The sequence below is a fragment of the Typopeltis vanoorti genome, chromosome 12 (genome assembly GCF_054136105.1).
Source record: "Typopeltis vanoorti isolate ZY-2024b chromosome 12, IOZ_Tvanoo_1.0, whole genome shotgun sequence".
NCBI lineage: Eukaryota > Metazoa > Arthropoda > Arachnida > Uropygi > Thelyphonidae > Typopeltis > Typopeltis vanoorti.
In genome coordinates this window covers 58,856,590-58,883,401 of record NC_143560.1, presented here as the reverse complement: position 1 = coordinate 58,883,401, position 26,812 = coordinate 58,856,590, and the positions used below count along the sequence as shown (strand labels likewise).

The following is a 26,812-nucleotide window of genomic DNA, read 5'->3' as shown; positions in this document are numbered from 1 at the left end:
AAAATTATTGCGATCACTGAGACGTGGTTGACAGAAGGGGATATAAAAACAGGAATAGAAGTCGCTGGGTATAGCATTTTTCGTCAGGATAGGAGGGGAAAGCGTGGTGGTGGGGTGCTGCTTATGATAAGTGATGACCTATGTCCTCTAAGAGCGGAGAATTTGGAAGGAAGTGAGACAAATGATTTTGAGAGCGTATGGTGTGAGGTAGAGGTAGGCAAGACAGGATATTTAGTGGGGTGTTGTTACAGACCCAGGAGCACAGAGGATGGGGACCAGGAGATGTTTAGACAGCTAAGTTTGGCAAATGCAAGAAGAATGATTGTTATGGGAAATTTTAACTTCAGTAGTATAAATTGGAGAGAGGAAGATGCATGTAGCAATAGGGGAATGGAATTTCTAGAATTCTTGAGGGACAAATGTCTTAGGCAACATGTAATAGAGGGAACAAGAGATTCAAAAGTTTTGGATTTGGTTATAGCGTCAGAAGAGTTGATAATAACTGAGTTGACATCTCTCCCACCAGTTGGAGAGAGTGACCATATGGTGTTGACATGGAAAATGAATAGACATGCAGGAGTATCAAAGAGACGGGAACTTATGTGGAATTATAATGCAGGTGATTATAATAGTCTTAGACGTCAACTTCGGGAAGTTTCATGGAGGGAGGAATTGGATGGCCGGGATATCACCAGTGCGTGGGAAATTGTGAAAGAATATTTGTTATCAGCAATGGTAAGTTGTATACCACGAGTGAAGAAGAGGGCGCAATTTGGAGTAAAGTGGATGACAAACAACATTAAACAGGAACTGCATGCGAAAAAGAGGCCATGGAAGAGATATAAGGAGACAGGTGAAGAGAGGATGGGTGAAGAATATAAGACACAGGCCAGAAGAGTGACTCGTGTGGTAAGGAAAGCGAAACTGGAATATGAGAGGAGATTGGCCCTAAGATCCAAAGAAAATCCTAGGGAATTTTTTAGCTATGTGGCCAGTAGGAGGAGAAATGACTGTGGAAGAATGATATTGTGGGATCAAAATGGGAATAGAGTGACTGATGCAGAGGACATAGTGGAATTGTTCAATGAACACTTTATTGGAGTATTTCATCCTAGAGGAGTCAGTTTTAATGCTAGAGGGATAGGACTGGTACGAGGTCTGGAGGTACAGGAGGAGAGTGTGTTTCAGATACTGAGTACTCTGGATGTCAGTAAAGCTGTGGGACTGGATGGTATTTCGCCACGAGTTTTGAGAGAATGTGCTAGCGAATTGACAATACCTTTAACGTGGCTTTACAATGAAAGTCTGGCTTTGGCAAAGGTGCCCAGGGAATGGAAGGAAGGTAAGATAGTGCCATTGCATAAGGGTGGTAACAGACTGGAAGTGTCTAATTATAGGCCAGTCTGTGTGTCATCAGTAGTTGTTAAGATCTTGGAGAAAGTAGTGAGGGACCGTGTACAGCATTGGGCAGATGAGGGTAATGTTATCTGTGAGAATCGACATGGATTTGTGAAAGGACGCTCTTGTTTTACTAGCCTTTTATAATAAAGTTACAAGAGCATTAGATGAGGGAAAGGCATATACTGCAATTTTCTTAGACTTGGCGAAGGCATTTGACAGGGTGCCACATGATAAGCTGATATTTAAGTTGCAGCACATGGGTCTGGATGTCAGATTGGTCAACTGGATTCAGGATTGGCTGTCTGATAGGTATCAGAGAGTTGTGTATGGTCGAGCAGTTTCCAGGAGGCAGAGGGTTACAAGTGGGGTCCCACAGGGCTCAGTACTAGGACCTATATTGTTTAACCTTTATATCAATGACATGGCCAGTGGATTGCAGGGGAATATTCAGTTGTTTGCGGATGAGGCGAAGCTGGGAAGGATTATTAGTAATAGCGCAGATGTGGTAGCCCTGCAAGAGGATTTAAATAAGCTAGATAGATGGGCAAATGAATGGGGTTGTCAGTTTAATGCAGCAAAATGTAAGGTCTTGAGGTTTGGGAAACATCGATGGGACACTGCATACTCTATGGGAGGAGTTATACTGGAGGAAGTAGGGGAGACAAGAGATCTGGGGTTGATGATTGATAGAAACCTGAAGTTTAGGGGACATATTGCAAAGGTGGTGAAGGTAACACAGAGGATTGCTGCTATTATGAGAAGGACACTGACCTGCAGAGATAAGAGGGTTATCATTCCGTTGTATAAGTCTCTGATCAGACCACACTTGGACTATTGTTCTCAGATTTGGTCCCCAGGATTTGAAGGGGATAAATTAACTGTGGAAAGGATACAAAGACGGATGACAAAGATGGTTTCAGGACTGTACAAGGTTAGTTATGAGGATCGGCTGAGGGAATGTGGACTGCAGAGTTTGGTGGATAGAAGAAGGAGAGGTGATATGATTGAGACTTTTAAACTGTTGAGAGGTGGTTACAGGGTTGACACTGGGGAGTTCTTTCGCTTGGTTGATCAGCGGGAAGGAGTGATGACAAGAGGCCATCCCTGGAAGTTACGAAAGGAAACTGTGAGCAAGAGGGTAAGGAGTGGTTTCTTTGTGTGGAGGGTGGTTGAGCCGTGGAACGCATTGCCTGATGGAGTGGTGGGAGCGAGAACGGTCAGTGACTTTAAAGAGTGGTATGATAAACTTTGTGTTTCTCAGGGGGGGACCTCCCCTCGATGAGTCGTGACAGACTTTATGTCTTAGGAAGGACCTCCCTCGATGAGTCTTTTGACTCCTTGGAGGCCTGAATAATAATAATAATAATATTCTAGAGGTTGTTGAAGAAGCTTAGAAATGGAGGAAAGAATGCTGTAAAAGGAGTTAGAGATGATAAAGGTGACATGAAAACAGGAGAAAAAAATATCCTTGAAGTATGGAGTAATTACTTTGAAAAATTGCTAAATGAAACAAGCAGTGATGACAGCACAGTGATAAAAAAAAACACTGACCAGGCATGCAGTCAGGAATACATATCCATACTTGAAGTAGAAAAAGCCATCAAAGGCTTGAAATGTGGAAAGGCAGCAGGAGTAGATGATATTTGACTAGAAATGCTGAAGTATGGTGGTATAAAAGTCTTACAGTGGGTGCACTGCATAGTTCAGAAAGCCTGGACAGAGGGACAAATTCCCGATGATTGGAGTAGAGCTCTCATAGTACCCATATATAAAAAGGGAAATAAAACTGAATGTGAGAATTACAGAGGTATTTCCCTACTGAGTGTTCCAGGCAAGATCTATGCAAGTATACTTGAGAAACGGTTGAGAAGAATTGTGGAAGAAAAGCTTGGTGAAGAACAAGCTGGATTCAGGTCAAATAGAGGCTGTCAGGATCAGATCTTCACTTTACGACAAATAGTCGAGAAAGCATGGGAATATAACAGAGATCTGTATTTAAGTTTTGTCGATTTGGAAAAGGCATATGACAAGGTGCCAAGAGAGAAGCTATTCAATACGCTGCAGTTATATGGTACCACATGGGGCATTATATCAAGCAATACTTAGTCTTTATTTGAGTTGTAAGTCAGCAGTTAGAATTGAAGGAAGTACAGGAAGATGGTTTAATGTTAAATCTGGTGTGAGACAAGGATGTACATTATCCCCTCTGTTATTCATTATCTATATGGATCACATTATGAAGGAAAGTGGTATTAAACCTGATATCAAAATTGGAGATGTTAATGTCAGCTCTTTGCTTTATGCGGATGATGTTATACTTCCAAAGAAATCCGCTACAAGTCTGCAAGATTCTCTGACTAAATTGAATAGCTGTTGTGATAGATATGGTATGAAGGTCAGCAATAAAAAGACAAAGACAATGAAAATAGGCAGAATCATTGAAAATGTCAACTGTGTTGTGAATGGGGAACCTGTGGAACAAGTAAAACATTTCAGCTACTTAGGCACGATTTTTAGTGAAGATGGTAAATTAAGTATGGAAATAGACAACAGAATCAACAAAGCTGGTATGGTAGGAAGTCAACTGAATAAATTCATATGGAATAAGAGAGAAATTAGTCGGAACTCTAAATTAGCTGTATACAAGACAGTGTTCAAACCAGTTTTAACTTATGGATCCGAGAGCTGGGTCAGAAGTAAAACACTTGACCAAAGACTAGAGACCGCAGATATGAGAGTCCTAAGAAAGATTAGAGGTGTGAACAGATGGCATCAATGGCAATATCATATTAAAAATGAGGATATCAGGAAAGAACTCATTGTCAGCATCCAGGAATGTATTGGAGAGAAAGATTAGCAAAACAAGTGTTCTCTGCCAGGTTGGCAGGAAAACGACCCAGAGGAAGACCAAGATATAGGTGGATTGATACGGTACAAAGTGCCTTTGACGATAGAAATATAAGATCTGATAATGTTGGAGTCTTGACAAGTAACAGACTGATTTGGAGGAAAATTGTAGATAGGAAGTTAGTAATGATGTAATTTTTTCATGTAGTACTGTCATATCCTGTACACCCCTTGAGGGTACATGGCAGGAATTTGATGATGATGATGATGGTTTTGATTGGATAAAATGGTATAAGAACAACTGCTGCTGAGGATATAGTTGAGATATTTAATGAGAAGTTCATAAAGGTCTTTCATCCTTGTGAATGCAGCATCATGGAGAGTTTAAGAGAATTGGATGATGAGGAGGAGAGACTGATTGTGAGTGAGGAAGAAGTATATGGGGGGAGGACTAAGTAAACGTGATGTTAATAAGGCTGTTGGACTTGATTACACATCATTGTGTATTTTGAAGGCATGTGCCGGGGAGTTGACATCTCACTTGACATATTTGTTGAATATGAGTCTTAGATTGGGCAAAGTTCCAAAGTAGTCAAAGAAAGGCAAGATTGTACTGCTTCATATAGGAAGCGATGCGACTCAGGCATCAAACTATAGGTCAATCTGTGTGTCAGGTGTTGGAAAGGCTGGTTAGAATCAGGATTAAGAATTTCTTTGACACGGTTCACCCGTGTCAATGAAATTCTTAAATTTGCTAAATCCATATAGCATGGATTTAGCAAATCCATGCTATCAATCAATGTTGTCATTGATTGATAGCATGGATTTGCTAAAGAGAGGTCATGTAGTAATCTACTTACTTATTACAGTAAGGTGACAACAACATTGGATATGGAAGATGGATACAAAGTAGTATACTTAGACTTTGCAAAGGCTTTTGATGGATTACCACAAATGTGAGTTGATAGTCAAACTAGAGAAGATGGGGTTGGAAATTAGACTAGTGCATTGGATTAGAGATTGGCTGTCTGATAGGTATCAACAAATTTTATATTAGGGAGCAATATCCCAGAAGAGGAAAGTCACTAGTGGTGTGCCTCAGGAGTCTGTTTTAGGGCAATTGATATTTAACCTGTATGTTAATGATATTTGAAAAGATTTGAATGGATATATACAGTTGTTTAGATGATGCAAAGTTGGGATGAACTATGAGGAATGGAGCAGATGTGGCCTTACAAGATGACTTAGACTGAGTGAATGGGCACTAGAGTGGCAATAACAGTTCAATGTTACAAAATGTGAGATTTTAAAATTTGTCAACAAAAATGGGATGTATAATTTACTGTTGGTGAGGATATATTGTTGGAAGTGAAGGAAATAAGAGATTTTTAGAGTGATGGTAGATAAGGATCTAAAATTTAGAGGACACATAGCCAAAATTGTGAGGACAACACAACGAATTTTGGGAATGATGCAGAGGACACTGAATTGCAGAAGTAAGGAGATTCTGATTCCATCATATAAGGCTTTGCTTAGTCACATATGGACTACTGTGAAGATCTGGTCACCTGATTTTGAAAAGGATGAGATAATGTTGGAGTCCAGAGGCGATCAACTAAAATAGTTTCTGATCTCTGGGACGTTGAATATGAAGAAATTTTGATACAATGCAATTTGCAAAGTCTGGTAGTTAGGAGGAAGAGGAGGTGATATGAGAGATGTACAAGTTGGTAAGGGGTTGTTATAGGATTAACGTTGGAGATTTTTTCATAAAATGGTGGGAGATTGGGGAAGCACAAGACGTCACCCTTTCAGATGTTAGCAGTGCAGTGGAGGTCTGATATGCTACACAAACATATGAAAAACATCCAAATATCATGCAGGACAAGATCCTGGTTCTCTGTTTAAGGTGCCTGGAGAGTGGATGACTTCAGAAGATTCCTTAACAGGATGTACGTAGTGTCTACTGCAACATATAGGGCATTGAGACAGTTAACAAATTCATTTTATCATCTTCTCTAAATACGGAGAAGAGGCCAGTCTCATCTTTCCTTTAGTTTTTGATGTTGGCCCCCAAGTGATTTTTTTTATGAATTTCAAAACTTCTTCCAATTTGACTTGTATATGCTTTGCAGCAAGAATTGTTGAAATGGCCCTCATACAAATAGTTAAAAATCATGAAAAAACATATAGCGTATACTGCAATATATATAGCTTATACCTGAACTGTAGGTTAACAGACAGATCTGAAAGATATGTACAGGAAAACGGTTTGATGTTAAATCATTTGGCAAAAAAAGTTTTAACTGTTGTATGGAGAGCTAAGTCTGAGCATGAAAAGAAACTGATAAGCTAAAGACAACCCAAAAGAATTCTCTCATTATGCTGCAAGTAAATGTGCTTGTGATGGTTGCAAAAAAAAGATGGTTCGACTAAGGAGTGCCCATTTTGCTAAAAATTCCCATTCTGCTGTATGTGACATTGAGCCCACTGCTACCTCTTCACTAGATGAAAAAAGAAACTCAGGTGCATGAGGAAGAGGTATTAGAGCTGTTGCACAAACTGAAAAGAATTCAGGAATATGAGGCAGTGAGATATTAGCACAGATGCTAAAAGAGTGTTCAGCTGAACTGATTGTTTCTTTGATGAGGCTGTATAATATAAGCCTCTGAAAAGCATCAGGCTTTACAAAGACTGATGTATGCAACTATTGACTTATCATTATGTCTGGAGTGGTAGTGAAGATTTTGGAAAAGTTAGTAAAAGTTTGTATACAGAAATAGGCTGATAGAGAAATATACTTTATAATGAACAGCATGGGGTAAACCCAAGCTGTTTGTAAAGGAAGGGCCATGTTTGAGCAGCTTGTGCACATTTTATAATAATGTTACCATTGAATTAGGCAATAGAAATGGCATGGAAGACTATTGCATAAATTAAAGAATATGATTAGATTATAAAATATTAGCAGTGAATAAGAGGGGCTGGCCTGAATAATAGAAATCAAAAAGTGGTTTATGAATATGATATGAGTGCAAGATTTAAGGTGACTACTGGTGTACCACAAGGATTAATCTTCATCATAAAAATTATGGAAACAACTACCATGTTAGAGTAAAACTTCAGTTTAACATAAACCAAAATAATTACTCAATGTTTCAACCTTCACATTAAGGTCATCATCTGGAGTACATATATACAAAGAAACAAGCTGCACTATAATCTACGTGGTAGATACTAAAGTTACATTGATTTAACAGGTCAACTGTTAAAACTATTGGCCTCTTGTGGAAAAAAAAAACTTACTACATTAAAGCTGGAGTCCTGTTATTTTGGTGAAGCAGGCCTCTCAGATCACACTCTTAACATCCTACACCAAATTGACTGGAAAAGTACATGTTCTTTACATCATACAAAAACCTGGTATGAACGTAAATTTAAACAAGCCTGTAGAATTTTGATTATCCATCCTAATCTTAACAATAATGGTGGCATAAAAATCCCAAGAATTTGGATGGCACACATTCAGCCCACTTAGTTCAAGTTTTCTAGCAAACTCTGACTTCAGGACACTAAGAAATTTTTTCAGCTTTTATTGGCCACCATCCATACTGTTTTGTTTTCATTTATATGTACACACCCATGAGTAGAGGCTTAAGTGCTGTGAGGACATCATGTTGGAGGCTTAATGGATTGTATACAGCACTCAAAGGATTAAAACAGAATTTAATACTTCCTATATTTCGTCTCAGTCACTGAGACATCTTCAGGGATTACAAAAAAACTAATGTAACATATATACAAATAACACACAATACTAAGCCCAATCACGTGGGTGACACCAAAGTCCTATCTAGGTGGAGTGCCCTCTAAGGGCAGTTGTAGGTGGCCTGGAATGTAAAGTGGGACCTCTGGTGATAAGCGTTTCCGAAATCTTATAAGGAAGCTTAATGCAACCATATTTGCTAAGATTTGGTTGATACCTGAGAGCTGCTGTTGATTCTAAGAATAGCCTCTCTCTTTTGAATTTGCTGTGGTGGAGCATGGTGGTTTTTTCCCATGAGATCCTGTGGGCTGTATCCAAGACATGGTCAGCCAGGCCTGACTGACCATAGTCATGGTTGCAGATGTATGACTTATGTTCCTCCAGGCGGATGGTAGCTGATCTGCCTGTCTGTCCAAAGTATGCCAGTTTACAGGAACAGGGTATTTTATAGACTCCAAGTACTGAGAGAGGAGGGAGCTGATCTTTTGTAGAGCGGATAATGGTAGCAAGTTTGCAGTGGGGCTTAAATGCTGTGTGTAGGTTGTACTTCTTTAAAATCTTGGCTATTTTTCCGGATGTGCCACGGATGTAGGGTATGGTGACGGCATTTCTAAACTCTTTCTGAAGAGAAGACCAGGGAATGGGGGAGGACCTGATTTTTTTTTAATACTGTGATTGCTATAGCCATTGGAGAGGAAAGTGTTGTGTATGTGGTCAAGCTCAGTTTTAAGGGCAGTTCTGCTTAATAATGCTATATTGTTGAGCAGGGTGAAGCAGGCCTCTCACATGAATGTATCTACCTGTGTGTGTGGGTTTTCTATAGTGAAGAAAAGTGTACTGTAGGGAAGACGTGTAACTAAGGTGTCTAGGAAGGGTAAACAATTGTTCTTTTCCTTTTCCATCATAAACTGGATTCTAGGATGTAAGCTGTTGAGGTGACTGAGGAAGGAGTCTAATGTGTCTGGGCCATGAGACCAAATAGAGAACACATCATCTACATATCTTAGCCAGATAGAAGGTTTGAGAGGGACTGAGTCTATGGCTCGTTTTTCAAAATCTTCCATATAAAAATTGGCAAGTGGGGGTGAGAGGGGGGGGGACCCATGGCAGTTCCCTCTACTTGTAGATTTTTTCTTCAAAGAAAAATAACCAGAATTGATGGCAAAGGAAAAGAGATCTAAGATGTCAGAAGGAAAAACGTTTTTTTTAGAGTGTTAAGGTGTCAATTAATGGAATATTGGTAAACAATGAGGAGATGTCAATCGATATGTCAGTGTTTATTTAAGGTTAAATTTTCTATGATGGTTTTAAAATGGGTAGAGTTTTTTTATATAGGATGTGTAAAGTCCAGTGAAGGGGATCAGAGAGTTGGCCAGCTGTTTTGACAGTTTGTAGCAAGGTGCATTAATGACATCTACTACAGGTCTTAGTGGGGAATTGGGTTTGTGGATTTTTGGTATAACCATATTCGGGAGGGAACAGAAAGGTTAGAGTTTTTTCATGATTTCCAGGGGCCAGGAAGGCACATTTTTAAATAAGTTTTTTAATTTGTGTTTTTGTGGGGGGTCATGTTCTAGCGGGGTGTAGGTAGAGCGATCTCGGAGGATAATCTCCATTTTTCGATTGTATTCCGTGGTATTAAGAACAACTGTGGCATTACCCTTATCCGCTCTGGTGGTGATGATACTTTTTTTTTTCGTAATTTCACGAGAGCAGTGCGTTGAGTGGACGATAAATTACTTTTTGGAGGCAAAGACTAGACAAGGATGTTGGCGACATCAAGTCTGATGTTATTTGCTATCTCTGGTGCTAGGCGACAGATCCCGCATTCGACATTGAACATCACATCAAGCACCGACACTTCTTTCGGAGCGACTGCGAAATTGTGGCCGAGGCTTAGGGAACTGACAGCATCGTCGTTGAGCCTTTTAGACGATAAGTTAACTAATGTCTGGAGCAGTTGAATTTGCTGTTGTTGGCTTTACACAGGTTGTTAAATTTCTTGATATGTTTATTTTTTTATTTTTTGAAATTCTTTGTGTGTGGAAGCTTCCGAGATGCCAGAGAGAATAGACCAAAGTTCAGGGTTAAGTACTCAGAGAGAGCTCTGATTGTAAGGAGCTAATGGTGGCGTTCATCACAGAGAGGGTGGCACGAGTAGCGGCGATTTGTTCCCGCAGTAGTGCCAAGCTGGCGCAGTTATATATGCGGAGGGTTTTTTTGGAATGAAAGTTGATCTTTAGCTTAACACAGTTTGGTATTACTCTTGTAGCCTGATATCTTTTTAAAAAGGCCAGCTTATTTAGTTACCTAGATAGTCGTAGTTTTGACTTACCGTATCGTGTGGATTTGGGTGTCATATCTTCTCCATGAATGATTAGAATCCATGTGTAGAGGCTTAACAGACAGGCAGATCAGCTACCATCCATCTGAAGGAACATAAGTCATATATCTGCAACCACGACTATAGTCAGTCAGGCCTGGCTGACCATGTCTTGGATACAACCCACAAGATCTCATGGAAAAAAAAACCACAATGCTCCACCACAGCAAATTCAAAAATGAGAGACTATTCTTAGAATCAGCAGTAACTCTCAGGAATCAATCAAATCTTAACAAATATGGTTGCATTAAGCTTCCTAAGATTTGGGAAACGCTTATCACCAGTGGTCCCACTTTACATTCCAGGCCACCTACAACCGCCCTTAGAGGGCTCTCCACCTAGATAGGACTTTAGTGTCACCCACATGGTTGGGCTTAGTATTGTGTGTTATTTGTATATATATTACATTAGTTTTTTCTGTAATCCCTGAAGATGTCTCAGTGACTGAGACGAAATATAGGAGGTATTAAATTCTGTTTTAATCCTTTCTGAGTGCTGTATACAATCCATTAAGCCTCCAACATGATGTATACACCCAATTCTTCATTTATACGGTAGATTCGTTCCAGAAAAAACCATGTAAAAAAGAATACAGTGCATATGAAAAATAGAAGAATGGTTCTGGATGTGAAACACAACACGAACAATAAGTTATTTTCAAACAAAACATGTGAAAATCATTGAATAAAACTCTTATTTAATTTTAATGGAATGTTTTTATTTATTTTAAATACTATTTTAAAGTATATAAATATGTATCTTTCTTAAAGAAAACAGTGTCACTATTAAAACAGAAATTCGAAAAGGCCCAAATACATCCACGCATATGGTTACTAGTAAAATTTAATTCACCGTCACTTTCTGACAGTAGCCACATTCCTTTGTGTGAGAATGGATGAAATCACTTCCATCACTAGAAACACTTCTGCCGTCCTGTTTGTACTGTAATGGCGAAATATTTTCTTCAGTAAAAGGAACTATATTAGCACTAATTTCTAATAATTTTGAAGGTTGATTTTTTTTTTTTTTTTTACCATTATAATTAACCATTGAGTTCCTGTTTTGACTAGATCTTTGTATAATTCTTCGTATTGCACCATACATGACTTCAGTATACATTTAAACTCTTCAGCTCATTCAGTTTGGATCATGTGTAAGAAAATGACTTTGCAAATTAACTAGCCATTTGAAGCCCTTCTTTAATTAATCCCACAGTGAGTAGAGTCTCTTCATCATCACTTTTTTCTTTTTCATTGAGATTATCAAGGACAGCTATTATTTCGTCATCACTAACAGCCTTGTCAACCATCGATTTGTTAACATCTGCAGAAAATCGCCAACTGCATTTGCTAATCTGATATTGGGATATTCAGTTGTATGCAAAGATACAAGGTTTTTCTTTTTCACACATTTTGGCCAAGTAGCTTTCCAGCATGCATTTTAAAGTTGATGGTTTCAATTCTGATAATGCCAACTTAGCAAATTTGATGCAATCCAAAATAGAAAAGTTCTTCCACACATCAATAACTGTCAGTAAATTATCCTTATCTAGTTTATCTAAAATGTATTGGAATATTCTTCTTATGTAATGCCTTATTCTTATTTATGTAAACTAGGTTGCAGAAAACAAAATTCCACATTTGGGTGTTCTAAAACAGGATGGCCAGGTGCATTGTCTATAATCAATAAAACTTTAATGTCCAGAATTTTTTCCATCAAATAGCATTTGACTTCTGGAACAAAACAGTGACGGAACCATTCATTAAAAATTTCTTTTGTAACTCACCTTTTATTGCCCTTGGTCTTAGGGATTGATTAATGAGTAATTGTTTTAATATATGATCTCCTGAAGCATTGCTGCAAAATAATAGTCACACGATCCTTAGCTGCTTTAAAGCCATCATGTTTTGTGATTTTGCTATAATTCCACTTGTCATTTTTTTCCAATAAAAGCCAGTCTTATCTGCATTCCAAATTTGATCAGGGGTGTAGCCACCATATTCAATAATTCGAGTTTAAGTACATATGTACTGTTCTAGGAAATGATAATTATAATGGAAATATCCTTTTTAATAGAACTGAATTCAAATTTTAAAAATAAGTGTCATTTTAACAGTGTTAAATCAAAATATACCATGCAAAAATAGAATTGCTCTTATTTTCTAAACCATGTTATTTTGAAATCGTGCAAAAAGAGAATTAGCTGTACTTATATGAGTAACTTCTGTGTTAACATGTTGCTCTCTATCTTAATTTATTTTAACCAAATAAATAATAATAACAACAGGACTCTAGCTTTGATTTTTTTATTATTATTATTCAGCCCTCCATGTAGTCAAGAGACTCATCATGGGAGGACCTTCCTAGGAAATGCAGTCTATCATACCACTCCTTGAATTCATTGACTGTTCTTGCTCTCACAACTATCAGGCAATGCATTCCATGGCTCAACCACCCTCCATGCAAAGAAACCACTCCTCACCCTGTTGCTCACAGATTCCTTTTGTAACTTCCAGGGATGGCCCCCCTTGTCATCGCTCCTTCCTGCTATGGGAAAGATACCCAAGGAATGGGTAGGGATGGCCCCTACCCGTTCCTTGGGTATCTTTCCCGTAGCAAGACTGTCATTGAAAAAGTCAACAGAACTGTCAGTTCTTTAGCACATTCTCTGAAAACAAATGAAATTCCATCCGGTCCCACAGCTTTATTGACATCCAGCACACTCAGTATTTGAAACACACTCTCCTCTTGCACCTGTAAACTTCGAACCTGCCCTATCCTTCTAGTATTAAAACCTACTTCTCCAGAATGAAATACTTCAATAAAGTGTTCATTGAACAACTCCACTATGTCCTCTGCATCAGTCACTCTATTACCATTTTTATCTCACATCATTCTTCCACAATCATTTCTCCTCATACTGGCCACATAGCTAAAGAATTCCCTAGGATTTTCTTTGTATCTTAATGCCAATATCTTCTAATATATAAATTTTGCCTTCCTCAACATACTAGTCACTCTCCTAACCTGAGTCTTATATTCGTCATGCATCTGCTCTCCATCCCTCTCCTTATATCCCTCCCATAATCTCTTTTTCACCTTCAGTACCTGTTTGATATTGTTTGTTATCCACTTTACACCAAATTGTGTTCTCTTCTTCGCTCGTGGAATAGCTGCTAACAAATATTGTTTCACAATTTGACAAGTATTAATGATATCTCACCCTTCCACTTCCATAGTCCATGGAATGTCCCAAGTTGATATCTAAGACTATTATAATCAACAGCCTTATAATTCCACATATGTTCCCTTTTCTTTGATACTTCTGCATGTCTATTCATCTTCCAAGTCAAACCATGGTCATTCTATCTCCAACTGCGTGGAGAGATGCTATCTCAGTTATTATCAGCTCTTCTGATGCTATAACCAAATCCAAAACTTTTGAATCTCTTGTTCACTCTATTACATGTTGCTTAAGACATTTGTCCCTCAAGAATTCTAGAAATTCCATTACCTTATTACTACATGCATTTTCCTCTTCCCAACTTATACTGCTGTAGTTAAAATCTCCCATAACAATCATTCTTCTTGCACTTGCCAAGCTCAACTGCCTATCCATCTCCTGCTGCTTGGCTTGTAGCAACACCTCACTAAATATCCTATCTTGCCCACCTCTACCTCACACCATATGCTTTCAAAATCCTTGATTTGTATGGTTTTTTTCCAACAGAGGTCAGACCAATAGTTTTAATGGTTGACCTAATCGATGTAACTTTAGCATACCATGTAGATTGAAGTGCAGCTTGTTTCTTTGTGTATATATATATATTTGTATATATATATATTTGTATATTCCAGATGATGACCTTAATATGAAGGTTAAAACGTCAAGTGATTTTGGCTTATATTAAACTGAAGTATTACTCTAACACGGTAGTTGTTTCCATAATTTTTATGATGAATTCTGATTCTGGTAGTTATTTCCATAATTTTTATGATGAATGCTGATCGCTGTAAGCATGAAGGAAAGGAACAGGGGTCAGTCCTTGATCCATTGTTATTCAATCTTTATATATTAATGACATTGGGAAAGATACAGCTGTTTGCTGATAATACAAAGATAAGCAGGGTAATCAGGATCAGGAATGTGGCTAATATGCAATACTTGCAGAATGATTTGAATAGGTGGGAATTGTGGATATGTGAAAATGGCTGTCTATTCAGTGTTAGTAAATGTCAAATTTTGCACTTCAGACAATTGAGATATCCAATATCATATATTAGTAGGATTATTTTGCAGGTTAAACTCATCAGTCTATTGAAGTTGAAGTGTCAACACAAAGATTGTTAATACCACTTAGTGAGGCCATGATACCTCACTTGGACTATAGTGTGCAAGCTTGATCTCCTGGATTCCATGGCGATGCTGATACTGTAGAATTATTATTATTATTATTCACGCCTCCATGGTGTCAAAAGATTCATCGTGGGAAGTCCTTTCTAAGAAACACAAAGTCTATCAAGACTCATCGAGGGGAGGTTCCCCCCCCTGAAAAACACAGTCTATCATACCACTCCTTAAACTCATTGACCGTTCTCACTCTCATCACTCCATCAGGCAACGCATTCCATGATTCAACCACCCTTCACAAAGAAACCACTCCTCGCTCTCTTGCAAACAGTTTCCTTTCATAACTTCCAGGGATGGCCGCCTGTCATCACTCCTTCCCACTGTTCAACCAACCAAAAGAACTCCCCAGTGTCAACCCTGTAACCACCTCTCAACAGTTTAAAAGTCTCAATCATATCACCTCTCCTTCTTCTATCCACCAAACTCTGCAGTCCGCATTCCCTCAGCCGATCCTCATAATTAACACGGTACAGTCCTGAAACCATCTTTGTTATCCACCTTTGTATCCTTTCCACAGTTAATTTATCCCCTTCAAATCCTGGGGACCAAATCTGAGAACAATAGTCTAAGTGTGGTCTGATCAGGGTCTTATACAATGGAATAATAACCCTTTTATCTCTGCAGGTCAGTGTCCTTCTCATTATTGCAGCAATCCTATGTGTTACCTTCACCACCTTTGCAATATGTCCCCTATAAATTTCAGGTTTATATCAATCATCAACCCCAGATCTCTTGTCTCCCCTACTTCCTCTGCTATAACTACTCCCATAGATTATGCAGTGTCCCATCAATGTTTCCCAAACCTCAAGACCTTACATTTTAGAAAGAGGGTAAAAAAGAGTTTTACAGATGATAATGAGATTGCAGAATATGGACTGCAGCCACAAGCAAAGGAGAAAGAGGAGAGATATGACTGAGACTTATAAACTTATGAAAGTGTTACACAAGATACCTGTAGATGGAAAATCTTCATTTTATGGTGGGTGGCAGAGGACAATGGCATCATGGAATTTGAAAATGAATGTAGTGAAGAAAGGGGGTGAGAGCTAGATTTTTTCCTATCATACATGATTGGAATGGATTGCCTTTGGATGTTGTCAATGCATGTCATCATCACCATCATCGCCCATGGGTCCAATGCCTGTTGTGATGTCTGATGCAGGGGCGGCTCGTGCATAGGCACTACGGAACTGCAGCACCCCCAATTTTTCTCGATATATAAATATATTTATTAATTTATTTATATTTGCTTGTAATATTTAATTTTATCATCAACAATCCCATACAATTCTCTTATTTTGTATAAAAAATAATAAAAATCCATCTTGTAGCATTTAGGAGGGCGAAGGACGCTAGCAGCACTGTGTTTACCATAGTGTCATAATGCTACGAGCAAGCATATTCACGTCATAGTGAGATGCAAGCTATTAGCGTAATGTGGCACTGTCCGTCGCACAGTTCCACTGTTGTTTATGTGCAGTTTGCACCAGTAGTAGTGTTCGTAGTACTTATTGTGTTTATTCCGTGTCTTTAAATATTTGGACATTACAATTAATGACATAACATTTGTTATAGTAATTTTCAAGTAATTTTGAATTATACTAAACTGTATAATTTTATTGATAAAAAAACAATCCTTTTTCATGTTTACTTTTTTTTAAAAAATTTTACCATAATTTTGATATTTTATCCAAACACGTATACACTGTACAGTGTGTATGTATATTTCGAAAGTTGCAGCACGTCCATGATTTCAAGCCACGAGCCACCACTGGTCTGATGCTTATTTCACTGTACATTGCTATTTCTTTATGTACATTGCCAGGTGGCTCAAATCCTGCAAGCTTTTTCTGTCGAAAGAGCTTGCAGGAATTCAGTACTCCTTCACATCATCTTCCGACTCTGTTGTAGGAAATGTTGTAACAAATGCAAGAAATGGCAGCTTGCTTTCACTCTCAAATTGTAAGGTGAATTGAAGTTTGGGGTGAAATTAGTTAAATGAAATTAGAAAGTTAGTTAAATCAGAAAAGTCATGCTTCTAGGATTTTTCTGTTTAACTACTTTGACAAACTTGTTCGAAAACTATGGTTTGGATTGTGGGCTGCACTTTTGAGTAGAATTGTAGGTGAAGACCTTCATTTCAGTAAGAACGATTTTATTTGGTCTGAGCAAGTGTGCAGATTCAAAGAGAAAAAGTATAGTCAGCTGAGCATGTATCTGGATCCAAATAGCAAAAGCATAGTTAGCTCAGGCAAGAGATTTAGATATGAAAATCTGATTTACCAAGAGAAGAACTGACATCTATGTTGTATTTACCAAGAGAACTGACTAAGAAGAGATCAAGTATTGGAGAGGATTATCAGGTATTTTGGTGGACAATTTGTGAAAGACGATTTGTAACTTGACAACAAATACCCCATTGTCTTGCCAGTTTGACTGATTCAAGAAGGGAATCCATTCTGCATTGTGAATGTTAACATCCCCAAGAAAGACAACTCTGAACTATCTTCTAATATGATCACCAGCCTTGTAACTCCACGTATATCCTTTCCTCACAGAAGTCTTTATATGGCTAGTCCACCAAGGTGATCACTTCCTGGTTATTCTCACCAAGTATAGAAATATTCAATAACCAATCCAATCAACTCTTGATACTTATGTACCTTCTACAGGTAGTTGTCCCTCAAGAAACTAAAAATTTATTTTCTAATGCTATCTCTTCACATGTTATTCTCTCTCATATCACCACTTATTTCTTATGATCTCTTGTTTTCCACTTAGACTGCAAGATGAAAAAGACACAAGAAAGGTAATACTCATGTAGATAATTATATATGTTGATCTGTATGTGTGTGTGTGTAATAAGAATAACTTTTCCAAATTTTTGGGAAATGTAATGTGTATATCTTTTGTATATGTATCGGTTTCATATCTACTACTATCTAATATATCTACTACCATGTTACCACCAATTGGTGAGAGTGACCATAAGGTCATGACTTGGGAGGTGGCTAAAGGAGTGGAATTTACAATTAAGACAGGGTACATGTGGAATTACAAGGCTGGTAAGTATGACAAGCTTAGGTGTGTGCTTGGTTCAGTGCCATGGCATGTAAAACTGCAAGGGCTGGATGTTGATAGTGCATGGGAGGCAGTAAAGAAGTTTGCATGAAGCAATGGCTGACTGTATACCTAGAGTCCGAATAATAAATCAAGTAGTGGTTAAATGGATGAATAACACCATTAAGCTTGAGCTGCAAAAAAAGAAACAACTATGGAGGGAATTTAAGGAGAAAGTGACCTGCAGGCACATGAATGTTATAAAGTGCAGGCCAGAAGGGTAACGAGTGTGGTAAGAAAAGCAAAAAAGGATTATGAAAGAACATTGGCCATGCAGGCTAAAGAGAATCCTAAACAGTTTTTTCGATATGTTGCAAGTAAAAGAAAAAATGTATATGGCAGAATGATTTTAAAGAATGCCGATGGTAGGGAGGTAACCAAATCACCTAATACTGTTGAATGACTGAGCAAGCACTTTGCAAGAACACATCTTCCAGGTGGTGACATTGCAGAAATGAATGAACCAATAGATTATATGGGAATTGTGGTGAATGAAGTGGAGGTGATGAGCAGTCTATTGCAAAACCTCAATGTCAATACATCTGTGGGATTGGATGGTATACCAGCTCGTATCGTACGTGAAGCGGCTAAAGAATTGTCAGTACCCTTGACCATTTTGTTTAATTTGAGTCTCGGGTCAGGGTTAGTCCCGAAGAGGTGGAAAGAGGGAAAATAGTTCCACTGCATAAAGGAGGTTCCAAGCCTGCTGTTGTAAATTACCGACTGATTAGCATATCAGGAATCGTTGTCAAGGTCTTGGAGAAATTAGTCAAGAGAAGAATACAGGACTGGATAGATGAAAATGGGATACTGTATTGGGGACAACATGGTTTTGTGAAGGGTAGATCATGCCTCAGTAACTTGCTCACATTTTATAACACAGTGACAGCTGAACTGGATAAGGGTAATGGGTTTACAGTGATTCTACTGGACCTTGCCAAGGCCTTTCACAGGATACCACATGTTACTCTAATCAGTAAACTGGAGCAGATGGGGATGGATATAGGGTTGGTGAGATGGATAGGAGGGTGGTTGATGGAGAGATACCAGAGAGTGGTTTATTCAGGAGTGGAGTCCAAAAGATGGCTTGTGACTAGTGGTGTGCCACAGGGTTCTGTTCTTGGACCACTACTTTTCAATTTGCTCATTAACGATATAGAAAAGGATCTGAGAGGAAGTGTTCACTTGTTTGCTGATGATGCAAAGTTGGGTAGAGCAATTGTGGAGTGCACAGGATGTCAAAATTTTGCAGGATGATTTGGATAGCTTGGAGGACTGGGCTAGGGAAAATGGATGTCAATTTAATGTGTCAAAGTGTAAGGTTATGCCTTTTGGAGTGAAAAGATTAGCAGCAGTATATCACATTGGTGGAACCGTACTCCAGGAGATTGATGAGGCCAGGGATTTGGGAGTGTTGGTGGATAGGGAGTTGAAATTTAGGGGGCACATTGCAAAAGTGGCCAAAACAGCTCATCAAATCGCTTGGTTGCTGAAAAATACTTTAACAAGCAGAGACAAACAAGTTATTGATCGAGCCTTGATAAGACCCCATCTAGACTACTGTGCTGGGGCATGGGTGCCAGGATTTGTTCTTGATGGGGAGGAAGTGGAGAGGATCCAGAGACGAGTGACCAAGATGTGATATCAGGTCTGTGGAATGAACCTTATGAGAACAGGTTGAAGATTTGTGGGTTGCAAAAATTGGTTGATAGGCAGAAAAGGGGTGATATGATTGAGACATTCAAATTGCTGAAGGGTTTCTATAGGATTAATCCAGAAGATATTTTTGAGAATAGGATTGGTGGTGGGAGGACTAGGGGCCATAAATGAAGCTGGGCAAGAGTGTGGTTAGCAGGGGTGTTAAAACTAGGTTTTTTACTTGGAGAGTGGTGAATGAGTGGAATAAGCTGCCAGAGTCTGTTGCAGGTGCTATGACTGTGAATGAGTTCAAGGCGAGGTATGATAGATACTATGTAAATGTCGAATAGTTGCTCTTGACATGATGTTAGGGCCTCCCTCGATGAGTCTGTCGACTCCTTGGAGTTGCCCAAGATAATAATAATATGGTATTTGAATCCAAGTCTTTCCATTTAAAAGACATTGTTATTACTGAGTGCACTATGGAAGCACACACATATATTTTTTTTCTTTCTGATCACTACAAATATTAAGGAACTTTTATATAATTTGCATGATATCAAGGACTAAATGTAATGATATACATTGCTTTCTTTTTTCCCACTTTCCACTTTATAATTTATACGATAATGACATCACATGCATTCAGAACAGACACTCTTCATGGAATTGGGTGTGAGAGAGAAGAAAAGCTTTACTCCATCAAAGTTCAACAGATTGCCAAAGCAGTTCTACAGATCCATGGACATATCTAGAAGCCCTTCAATGAATTCGACAACAACAGTACATGCATTACTGATGCCTTTGACTGTTTGCTAATCCATCTTTGTTAGCTGCCAAATCAGTTTGATAGCACCAGTTTTCATTTGATCACTGAAGTTAAGCAAACCTGAGCCCAGTAAGTACTTAGGAGTGTGTCCAACCGGCATTGACAATTTCTGTTGAAAGAGCAATGGTAAATGGCAAAGATCTTACAGGAAGACTTAAACAGTATGGGAAAAGGTAAATGGCTGCCAATTTAATGTGGCCAAATGCAAGGTGATGCACTTTGGGAAAAGATAAGACCCTGTGTATTGTATTGATGGAACTGTATTGCAGGAAACTGATGAGGCCAGGGACTTGGCTATGATTGCGGACAGGGAGTTGAAGTTTAGAGGACATATTTCGAAGGTAACCAAAATAGCCCATCAGATTATATAATTGTTGAAGAACATACAAGAAGGAATAGAGAGGTTATTGTCCCCCCCCTGTATAAGGCTTCAATAAAACCACATCTGGACTACTGCTCACAGATCTGGACTCCCCGATTCTGTGTGGATGAAGTTGTGGAGAGGATCTAGAGGCAAATAACAAAGATTGTGGCAGGTCTATAGAGCGCTCCCTATAAGAATAGATTAATGGTCTGTAGGCTTCAAAAATTAATTGATACGTGAAAAAGGAGACATAATAGAAGCATTGAAGTTATTAAAGGGGTTTTATAGGATTGACAGTGAAGACTGTTTTTTTCAATACATGGCAAGAAGGGAGAGAACAAGAGGTCACCAGTGGAAGTTGTGTAAGAGTATGGTTAGCAAGGGTGTTAGGACTAGATTTTTTGCTTGGAAGGTGGTGAATGGTTGCCAGAGGTGGTTGTGTATGCTTCATTAGTGAATGAGCTTAACGAGAGATATGATAGGGATTGTGTTAATGATAGCTATGTGAATAATGAATCTCCCATGATGAGTTTTCTAACTCTATGGAGATGCCTGTGTAATAATTTTTTTTGGAGTCCTTTATTTTCTCCAGTTAAGGATGAAATTTGTAAAGTTCATATCGATATTAAATTTGTAAGGAGGATATGACATTCATTCTGTAGAATGTATATTGTGCTTTTGATAAGTTTTGTGACTGAAACAGATGTGATGACGCTGCAATGAATATAATAAATAGACAGTCTTACGGCATTCCATGCTGGCTTGGTCATCACTTAAGCAATTATAGAAACAGCTGGCACAATAATAGGGAAATCTCATAGGATTATCAAACTCTAGATTATAGAGTTTGATAAGTTTTAATCAGCTATGTGATTAAAGGAGAATTTTAAAATCCAGTATAAACCAGGATAATGATAGCTGAGAAAAATAAAGAACTAAATAAAATAAGAAATAAAATTAAAATGACTAAAGCCGACTGGATGCTGCAGAAATGTGGATGAGATTGAAGACAGAATACAAAGAAATAACTTTAGAATTGCTTTCCAAAATAAGCAGGTCAACAAAATCTTTCAATAACACAAATTGGTCAATTCAGGATGAAAATGGCATACATTTGCTTGGAAAGGATGGAATCTTATGGTATTTATGTGATACGACAGTAGACTTAAATAATCAAAGTCTTGAAGACATAATAAAAACTTCCATGAACTCATCTCTAATCCAGAGAATTTTAATAATAAGGTGCGACACCTTTTAGCAACTGGGCATATGGAAATATGACTTCTCCATTACTTCTCCCTTAGTATCACCACCTCTGGGTCTGGCTTCCACTGATGAGACCTCAATAAAGGTCGAAACGTCTGGGTAGTGACCTTTCCCTTAATGCATAGCATTATACATGTCTGCAAAGATATGTGCTTTGCATTATGGGATACTAAAACAAGTGATGAAAACTTATACCACCTTTGCCACAAGTTGTCCCAGCTCTGAAAATACTTCAGGCGCAAACTTTGTTTGCTTACACTTGGATAAAGGATTAAACCAAATATGATTGGTAGCATAGCCAAGTGAAAAAAACTTCCATCTCCTCATGCAATTGATGGTTATCATTATTCATTTTGTGCTGCCTCATGGATCCAGTTCTTCCAGATTTTGTGCTCAATCTCTTCATTCATCTATTTGACACCTACTTTATTCAGCTTTTTGACCTTCAGAATGGATTTGCACATATAGATGCTATTAAATATCATTTGGTCAGTTCCAACGTATCATTTATCTCCCTCCCACTCAACTCCTCATGCCATGCTATATAGCTCCAACCTGCTCATAATCACCAGCTCTTCTAAACTGCTCATAATCACCAGCCTTGTAGTTTTGCATACATCCTTTCCTCACAGAAGTCTTCATATGATCCTCATGTGCCCTCTCTTATATACTGCCTAAGATAGTGGTCTCTCAAGAACTCAAATACATTTTTCTTATACCTGAATACTGTTTCTTCATTTCAATCTCTTAAATTAAAACCACCCATAATAATCATCTTTCAGTTGTTCACTAATCCAAGTTGCTTATACATTTCTTCATAACCACTCCCAGCATAGAAGAATTCTTACAAGTTGAGAGAAAGTGTGATTGGAGGATTTCTTTTTCATGGAGAAATTATGGATAAAGTAAATTGAATTGCAGTGTACTGGGTACAGTGACAGCAGAGATGTACTTCTGAAAATGAATTTTGGGAGACTCAGTGTACTCAGTTATAATAATAGTCATATTTGAGCTTTTTTTTATTTATTAAAAACAGGATCCATTTTAACATACCACGAAATCCAGGAATACCAGGGGGTCCAAGATATCCAGGAAGTCCCACATCTCCTCTTTGTCCTTTTAATCCAGGATATCCAATAACTCCAGCTTCTCCCCATTCTCCTTTACTACCTTTTGCTCCAGGATGACCATCAAAACCCTAATTATTAAAAATATGTAGAATTTGAATAATAATGTATTTCACTACAATATCTTAGGGTTGATTTTTAAAAGATATTATGCAAATCTTTTATATAAACAATTTGTATAATACTATTGTATAATTATTTTCATTAACCAGATTAATTCAAATATCAAATATAAAATCTCAAATTCTCATCAGCAAACATGGGATTTATGAAATTCTTTTCTCTTCAGTTGTAGCCATTTAGGGGAAATGCTAAGCATAAAAGAAATAACATGAGAATGATCAGGAAGAAATCCAGTAATGCCTTTACAAACTGTAAGAGCTTAAAATAAAACTTGGTGACCAGATCTCTACACATATTTGGTCACTTGTTTTTTGCAAATGTTTAGTATGAGAGACATAAGTTCAGAAATGATTTTTTACCAGATTAATGTGACATATCACTAGAAAATGTATAAGGTGGGTATTAGCAGGTGCATGACAAGGATTTATTCATGGACAGTGGACTGGTGAGAGTAGAAACAGTGAAAGAATTATTTAAGGGTAAGCAAACAAAGTTTGCACCTGAAGTATCTTGAGGACTGAGACAACTCATGGTAAAGGTAGACCAAGCTCTCATCACTACTTGTCTTAGTATCTCCCATAATGCAAAACACATCTCCTTGCGGACATGTATAATACTATGCATTAAGGGAAAGGCCACCACCCAGTTTTGACGTTTATTGAGGTCTCCAAGTGGAAAAAATCTTCCACCATCTTTCTCTAAATCCAGAGTAATTTAATAATAAGGTAAGGCACCTTTTGGCAACTCGTATAGGTAAATATGACTTCTCCATTGCTTCCACCTTAGTATCACCACCTCTGGGTCTGGCTCCCACTGATGAGACCTCAATAAAGGTCGAAACCAGTCTGGGTAGTGGCCCTTCCCTTAATGCATAGCATTATACATGTCTGCAAGGAGATGTGCTTTGTACACAAGTAGTGATGAGAGCTTGATCCACTTTCATAAGTGCCTCAGTCCTGAAGATACTTCAGGTGCAAACTTTGTTTGCTCACACTTAGATAAAGGATTAAACTAAATTTATTATTATAATTATTTAAGGGATGGTTTGACAAGCTCTGCATGTGACAATGAGAAACTTTATGGAGGTCTATGGAAATAATCCCTTTTTAATCCTTCTTACACAAGAATAGGACAAATGGAGATGTGGGTGAAGTAGACAGGAAGAGTATACTACCATAAGGAATATCCTAGGCATGAAGGGCCATATCACTATACCTGGCTAATACTGGTGGTGTGTGACAGACTAGATTAATAACTGTTTCAAGTTGTGAAATTGTCATGCTCAAGGAAATAATGAAATCTGTAACCAGACTAATAATATGGAATATAGATTAGACAAGGAAATTGAAACCTATTAAATGACAGAATTTGAAATGAGTGACTTTGAATGTTACATCATTAAATTGAAAAGATGAAATAATTAAAGAAATTAATGAGAGAAACATTACAATAATAGCACTGTCCGAAACTAAGAAGAAAGGAAAATGTATAAAACATAAGGCAGAAAGAGCAAAAGCAAGAGTGGCAATATATAATAATACTACATAAGCAATATCAGTAAAACAGAAAAGAATGAAATTATATATCAGAATCATTAATATCAGAAAAAAGATTAAAGATCATATAATAAATTTCATAAGTGCTTATAGTTCCGAAGAGGAGAAACAAGAAATGGAAATGAATGCATTTTACAAAGCATCACAAGAAACTCTAGATAAAATAAAACCAACAGAAATGACTGGTATAACTGGAGATTTAAATTAAGCATGAACTGAAAACCAAATAATACCACAAATATGTCAAACATATAACAAACAAAACTGTATAAAATAAAAATGGAATTAACTTATTACAGTTTTGTATACACAGTGAACTGAGAATAAATAACATTTATTCTCAAATTCCAGCTATAACTGATTTGTGAAATTCCTGACTTTTCAAAGAAAATTGTAAAATAACATGGAGAAATACATAGGAAACTGATCCATATTAAATCATATAACAACTAATAAAAACTTCTGAAATAAAATTAATGGAAAACATGTTGAAATTATCAGATATACTCATTCCCAATTAGAAACTACTGAAGCTGATATGAAATCAGTATACTCTATACGAGTAGTCTAGTAGTGAAAATATTTATGCCCACATTTTGTTTGCTTATGCTTGGGTAAAGGATTAAAGCAAGAATATACTGTCATATCAAGTAATATACTTTGTAGTCAAGTGAAAGTAGATCCAGACTATTTTAATATGGTAATAGACCATTTTACTAGTTGTATATGGAAAATGTGTGAATTTGACATTGATTTAACCTGAGTATCTCAATGGGTGTAGCATCCACTGATGTTTTAAAAAAATTTGTCTTTGAGCTTACTGGTAGTGGTCTTGATCAGTAGTAAAGACCACTATGTAGTGGTCTTGATCAGTAGTACTAAATCTCACTGAGTGATCATTTCAAGTCACTCAGTGTGATTTAGAATGATACTTTAGATTTATTATTATTATGGGCAACTCCAAGGAATCTTTAGACTTAGGAGGCCCTAAACATCATGCCAAGAACTATCCAACACTGGCACCATAACCATAATACTTTGCTTTGAACTCAATCATCACTCATTTCCTCAGAGTTTTTGGAGAGGAATCCTAGCACTTTAACATTTTTTAATATAGACATGTAAGCTGACATACTTTGAAAAAATTAAAGATGGAAACTTAAACTTATGTGAAATAAATTTATCAGCTGTAAAAATTTTGCCAAGGTATTATAGACATCTTCGGTACAATAAGAGTGGAACACAGTCAAGAATGTGTCAGAAATGAGGCTTGGAATACCTGGATGCTTGGAGAGCATTTGAGGACAGAAAGGAATTGTATGCAAGAGATCACTTGCATATGAATGAGGAAGGATGTAGGCATCCAGAGAGATTGCTGTTCTCTGAATGAGCCAGTGTGTCAATGCAGGGAAACTAGAATTACCAGTGCTGATTGTAGCAGGGGTGGCCTCTTGTGGGAATAGGTGCTTGGAAGAAGGGGAAATACATCAGGCAATGCTGAGTCCAGTGAAGTCAGGCGGGGATAATGATAGATATAGAAAACAGTGATATTTTTATGCTTTATACTAATGCCAGGAGTATCCAGAATAAAGGAGATGAATTGGTGGCACTGACAGCATCAGCCTGTCCGTAGATTATTGGGATTTTGGAGATGTGGTTGAAGGAAAATGATATGATAACAGGAATAGAAGTAGCAGAGTACAGCATTTTTCGAAAGGATAGCAAGGGAAAACACAGTGGTGGAGTACAGTTTATGATAAGTGATGACTTATGTCCTCTCAGAGTGAAGGATTTGGAGAGCAATGACACTAATGGTTTTGAAAGCATATGGTGTGAGGTAGAGGTGGGCAAGACAGGATATTTAGTGGGGAGTTGCTACAAGCCAAGGAGCACAGAAGGTGAGGAGCAGGAGATGTTTAGGCAGTTGAGCTCAGCAAGTACAAGAAGAATGATTGTTATGTGAGATTTTAACTAAGGCAGT

The 26,812-nt window shown here is 37.7% G+C and overlaps 1 protein-coding gene across 1 annotated transcript in view; it reads right to left on the bottom strand.

Moving 5' to 3' along the window:
- The window catches only part of LOC150100817 (uncharacterized), a 975,156-nt gene that overhangs the window by 76,899 nt on the left and 871,445 nt on the right, over nucleotides 1-26,812 (bottom strand). The window contains exon 36 of the mRNA XM_090401910.1: nucleotides 23,079-23,223. Coding sequence (XP_090258036.1) covers nucleotides 23,079-23,223 — 145 coding nt within the window. The remainder of the gene's footprint in view (nucleotides 1-23,078; nucleotides 23,224-26,812) is intronic.